The 2,500-nt window shown below is 36.1% G+C and overlaps 1 protein-coding gene across 2 annotated transcripts in view; it reads left to right on the forward strand.

Annotated features, from left to right (window-relative positions):
• Nucleotides 1-2,500, forward strand: part of LOC122257310 (uncharacterized) — a 26,498-nt gene that overhangs the window by 7,456 nt on the left and 16,542 nt on the right. For both annotated transcript variants that reach the window (XM_086540648.1, XM_043022541.2), the window contains exon 2: nucleotides 64-182. In XM_086540648.1, the coding sequence (XP_086396774.1) occupies nucleotides 75-182 (108 nt within the window). In that variant the 5' untranslated portion in view covers nucleotides 64-74. The remainder of the gene's footprint in view (nucleotides 1-63; nucleotides 183-2,500) is intronic.

Here is a 2,500-nt window from a genome sequence, read left to right on the forward strand (position 1 = left end):
GTGATTTCTGCTATTACTGTCTTCATTGCTATAATATTGCATGAATGATCTTCTTGCTTGCAGAGTGCTCTTGCATGGTCACTTGGTGCCTGTTGGTGTGGCATGTGCCAGGGTTTAAAGTTGGGAGTGTCATGTACCCAGTCCCTCAAAATGTATCGCCTGTGCAATGGATTCTGGCCCAGGTAGGCATCGCATCATATATGGAAAGCATTCAGCATGGGTCATATTTTTAGTCTCTGGTGAGAAGAAGTACAAAGCATGTAGAATGGGAGAGAGAGGAATGGCAGAGTGCCAGCAGTTGGAAAGGGCTGTAGTTGTGGTACAGCTGTGTGTTATTGAAATTATATGTGTAACGAAACACTTGTGCTGCACCTGTGGCCTAGCCATGTACCAGTGACCTGTTGGGAATTCATCATGGTTTCAGGTTATATACAGCATGTAAAAATTTGTTATTTTGAGCTTGCATTTGTTATGATAATATTTATTATTAGAAAAAGCAGACTTAGATATGCCATACAATAAGAGGTACATGTTATGAGTCTTTATATTTGTGATTAATGGTTTTGCATATGCATTTTGATAGATATTGATACAGATTATATTTATATACAAATGAGTAAGCCAAAACTTTTGATCTAGCCATGAATTACAAATTTATAACTTCTATTTTTCAAGATTACCCAAGTAGCTGTAATATGTTTTGGGAGAGCAAATTGCATTTGTGGAATATACGCATGTTTTAGCATTATTCCATTCTTATTATGCATCTAAAACTTTTCACCAGCATGAATGTCTTTGCATTGGTAGTCATCAAAGCGTTCTGTGTAGAGTAATCTTCAAGGAATTGATACATTAGATAAAGATACTAATGGTAGTCATTAGAATATTAATTTTTCTCTCTAAATTTTATTATTATAGTTTTGGCCTCGGAAATACTGCAACAACCAACAATCCCAATCACATATTCATCCATTCAGATTGACAGTCACACATCCGTCACATGTAATCATATCAGACATATGGTCTGTTTTAACATTGCTTTTATGGTGATCAATATGTATATTAAGAGTTGCTGGCAATGGCAGGCTTCTAGATTATTATATCATGAGAAGTGACTATAGATATGCTGGAGATAATGAATGAATGATAAAACTTTGACCTTGAATAAGATTGTTTTGAATTTCATGAAAGTTGTTAATGATATTCATGAAAAGGGTAAACACGTTTGTATATGTAAGGAACCTTTACCGTTACAACTTGAGTATTTAGAATTTCTGTAATTAAAAGATGTATCTTAAAATATGGACAAGTATCTGATTTATAATTGATAAGATAAATATTTCAAGTAATAATGTAACTTGTGTGTGTTGGGGGGGGTGGTAGGGGACCTGGCCTTATCACCTGTTAGCAGCTAGGGAGAAGTGCGCAATACCCGCAGTTTACTTTGTGCTGGCTAGCAGTAGGGAGTGTGTGTTCAGCTTCTACCCTAAATGTGAGAGTGAACATTAAATGTTACGTGACTTGTGCTGTGAACTGTGTATATTTTAAGGGAAAAAACTCTAATCTCTACTTACTAGAGATTGGGGTATAAGATTTAAGCTTATTGATTCATCGAGTTTGCAGTAATAAGTTTTGTTCAATTCCCTGCAACAGCCAAAAGGATTGCTCCAATAGATCCAGTTGAATGCTGCAATCCAGTAGATCCTCCTGCATACCCTTATCTTTTTCATGGCTTTGGATATGCAAACTCCACAAACTTCAATCTAGTTTCAATCCCGTCTTATACTGAGGATTCCAATACTTTTACAAGGCTACACATATGAGTGACTTCCTGATTCAGCTTTCAAAATTATTAGATATTATCACCCAGAAATCCAACTGTAACACATTCAAACAGTTGTTCAAGGACACAAAAGGGAGGTAGGAGGATATATTATTTACAGTGATATTACATTCCTGTATTAGCCATAGTGTAGTAACCCATTGTGGACAGAGGATAGAATCGCTTGCCCAGTCTCCAGGATGGGTTTTATTTCAGTGAGGCAGCTTGAAGCAACATAATTTGAATCTTCCCACTATTTTTCAGTCACTCATTATAAATCTAGAGTCATTTTTTTTACTTTATTGTGTTTAGAGACTTACATGTGCCATATGACAGGCTCTATCAATGCTACAGTTGACTAAAATTGTAGTATATGATCCATATCAGCTCATTATTTTCTTTATACTTAGTGTGATAGAAGTAGTGCTGTTTTATAGGAGGAAAAAAAGCAACTTTATTTTTTTGTATTTATGTGCTGTCATGAACAAATGCAAAACATATAACCCCCTACAATGAAGATAACATGAAGAGGTAGGGGAGAGGAAGGAAACTTGTGCTTGTGACTGTGAGTGCCATAGTAAAAGGCATCCATATTGGCACAGGAGCACATTTTAGACACTTGGTATGGTTTGAGTCACTTACCACTTCTCCTTCTGCATGTACATCCTTCATCGACGG

This window comes from Penaeus japonicus, unplaced genomic scaffold (genome assembly GCF_977035675.1).
Source record: "Penaeus japonicus unplaced genomic scaffold, GWHDUDI00000001_assembly GWHDUDI00000010, whole genome shotgun sequence".
In the NCBI taxonomy this organism is placed as follows: Eukaryota; Metazoa; Arthropoda; class Malacostraca; order Decapoda; family Penaeidae; genus Penaeus; species Penaeus japonicus.